Here is a 3015-nt window from a genome sequence, read left to right as displayed (position 1 = left end):
AATGCACTGGGGGTGATTATAGCGTACCGACTGCCAGCTCTGTGACTCCCAATTGACCGGATCTCGGCTGACTCATCGATCCCCCGCGGCCAATGATTCGCCGTAGAAATAACGGCTGCGATTAAGATACCGGCAAAGCTGCCAGTCATTACGCCATTTTCGGCGCAAATCTTTGGCTGCCCTCGTTGAACGTTGACCAGTCATACAATCACATCGAGCGAGCGAAATCCCCAGATTCTTCATATATCTCGCATATCTCGCCATCGCGGAGGGGCTCTACTCCCAGCCACATTACCCTTGTTCTACCTTATTCAGAGCCTGTTTGTATCTTCAATTGAGGATATCCAGACCCCAGTTCGCATCATAGCCGCTGCACCTCGTTCATTCCGAGATCGGGATGGCTGCACAAAATTTACAGAACGGCGCTCAGCCGAAGTACGGTCAGTTCATTACCAGCCTAGGAGTGTCGTTGCCTCTGAATTTATGTTCATCACATCTTTTCTTTCTATCAATCAAGCCAAGTGGCTCCATTGCTCTGTAATCCCACCGTATATACCATGAGAATGCTCTTGCCAAGTAATAAGACCGGTTGCTGAATACCCGCAAGAAAGAACCCAAACGCAGCCTGAGAACCCGTTTGCTACCTTGATTCCGGAGCAACAGTTCGCCATCATCCCTGAATTCACCCTTGAATCAGGAGTCACTCTTCACAATGTGCCCGTCGCCTACACGACCAGAGGCAAGCTCTCGCCCAACGGCGACAACGCCATGGTCATCTGCCACGCCTTGACCGGCAGCGCCGACGTCAGCGATTGGTGGGGCCCTCTCCTCGGGGGACCTGGCAGAGCCTTTGACACGTCGCGGTTCTTCATCGTATGCATGAACGCCATGGGAAGCCCTTACGGCACGGCGAGTCCTGTCACGGCCAAGGACGGAGATCCCGAGAAGGGCATCTACGGACCCGAGTTTCCCTTGACCACGATCCGTGACGACGTCAAGTAAGTTACTCCCCTATCACCATCTCTGGATGCTCACGGCTCACATCATCACACAGCCTTCACAAGCTACTGCTGGACGACCTCGGCGTCAAACAGATCGCCGCAGTCATCGGCGGCTCACTAGGCGGCATGTTCGTCCTGGAATGGGCCTACCTCGGCAAGGACTACATCCGCTGCGTCGTCCCCATCGCGACCTCGAGCAGGCACAGCGCCTGGGGCATCAGCTGGGGCGAGGCCCAGCGCCAGAGCATCTACGCCGACCCCAAGTACGACGACGGCTACTACCCCTTTGACGACCCGCCCTCTACGGGCCTCGGCGCCGCCCGCATGTCGGCCCTCCTGACCTACCGCAGCCGCAACTCTTTCGAATCCCGCTTCGGACGCAACATCCCGGACCCCTCGAGGCGACAGATCATCCGCGAGCGGCCCAGACCCAGCACGCCGTCCGAGGCGCACTTCCACATCCACAACGACGGGCACAACGTCAAGCGCGTCGGCCTCTCGAGGCAGAATAGCCAGGGCGGAAGCAACAGCACGGCAGAGGGTACAACGCCTGTCAACGGCGCGGCAGCGGCGGAGGCAGCGGCGGAGGCAGCGGTTCCCGAGTCTCTAGACCCCCAATTCCACGGACCTCAAACGACGACGGCGACGACGACAGACAGCCTAACCGGAGGCGACAAGCTCCCCACATCAACCTACTTCTCAGCGCAATCCTACCTCCGCTACCAAGGCCAAAAGTTCGTCAAGCGCTTCGACAGCAACTGCTACATTGCCATGACCCGCAAGCTCGACACCCACGACGTCTCCCGCGACCGCGCGCCCACCATCGCCGAGGCCCTCGCCCTCATCGAGCAGCCCACCCTCGTCCTCGGCATCGAGTCCGACGGCCTCTTCACCTTCGCCGAGCAGGAAGAGATCGCCGAGCACGTCAAGAACGCCCGTCTCGAGCGCATCGACAGCCCCGAAGGCCACGACGCCTTCTTGCTCCAGTTTGAGCAGGTCAACCGCTACGTGCTGGATTTCCTCAAGCAGACGCTGCCGGACATCATGGAGAAGCAAGGCGAGGAGGTGGAGGAGGTCGGTGTCGGACAGCTGACTAAGAGCAGCACGTTTGGCGAGGCCGAGGTGGAGGATATTACCGCCTGGTAATGAAAAGGGGGTAAAAGAAAAATGGGTGGTGCAATATAGGTAGAGAGGGTCAAACGGGCGGACTCTCACAATTCTCTTTTCATGGGTTGTTTTGTTTCAACAGGTCTGGAGTCTTTTTCAACAACTCAGCGATCAAGGAAATAGATGGGGAAAATTTGGGTTTGGATCATGCATTGCCTTCAATTGTGCCTCTGACTGTTGACGTGATTGTGAAGTCTGGACTACTGGAGTGGACATGACTGTAATGAAGCTCATGCTGCCGATAATGCCGCATTACCTAATGTACCTTGGCCATACTCCGGAGACTTTGGTCCCTGCAGATGGGCCGGAACATCGTCCTCACGGATGATCTCAAAGCATAACGTCTTACTGGCAGCCACGTCCTATCCGCGTCTTTCATAACGTTATTGGGTGAGCCGGGCGCGTTGTCTTATGAGTTGTCTGTTCCCTTTCTCTGGAATGAACCGCGATGCGTCTTATGGGAATGCGGTTCCGCAGCTTGGCATTTTAGACTCCTTAAGCGGGCTGCTGGCCGGGCGCACGATCGATATACCTATCTCGTTCTCGGGGAGGCTCGCGGAAGATTTCGCAACCTTGCTCTCCGAGAACCTCAAATCCCAATCATTGCCGCTCCCCCCCTCCCGTACGTCGCCGGAGCAGTTCCCATGAACGGGAGTGCAGCAGCAAACTCTACGTAGCCTGAAAGCTAAGCAGGAGTTCCTATTTGTGGCGTACGGAGGGCTTGCAGAGGACGAATGACGGAGCGAATATCTGTAGGTTGAACGGCTATTGAGCAGATGTACGGATAGATGACTCGTCTATACTAGATACTTTAGCCGGCCGTAAGGGAAGAATAAAGGTACTGAAA

General features: G+C 56.4%; 1 protein-coding gene across 1 annotated transcript; it reads left to right on the top strand.

Annotated features, from left to right (window-relative positions):
* Nucleotides 1–397: 397 nt before the first annotated feature.
* Nucleotides 398–2147, top strand: N0V96_006982 (uncharacterized protein; the record flags this gene model as incomplete). Its single annotated transcript, XM_053192451.2, has 3 exons — nt 398–440; nt 608–998; nt 1055–2147. 3 exons carry the CDS (start codon nt 398–400, stop codon nt 2145–2147), a joined length of 1527 nt encoding a protein of 508 aa, XP_053050215.1.
* Between the last annotated feature and the right edge of the window lie 868 nt (nt 2148–3015).

This window comes from Colletotrichum fioriniae (assembly GCF_027942845.1).
Source record: "Colletotrichum fioriniae strain IMI 355084 chromosome Unknown scaffold_8, whole genome shotgun sequence".
Taxonomy (NCBI): domain Eukaryota; kingdom Fungi; phylum Ascomycota; class Sordariomycetes; order Glomerellales; family Glomerellaceae; genus Colletotrichum; species Colletotrichum fioriniae.
This window is presented reverse-complemented; position numbering and strand designations above follow the sequence as displayed.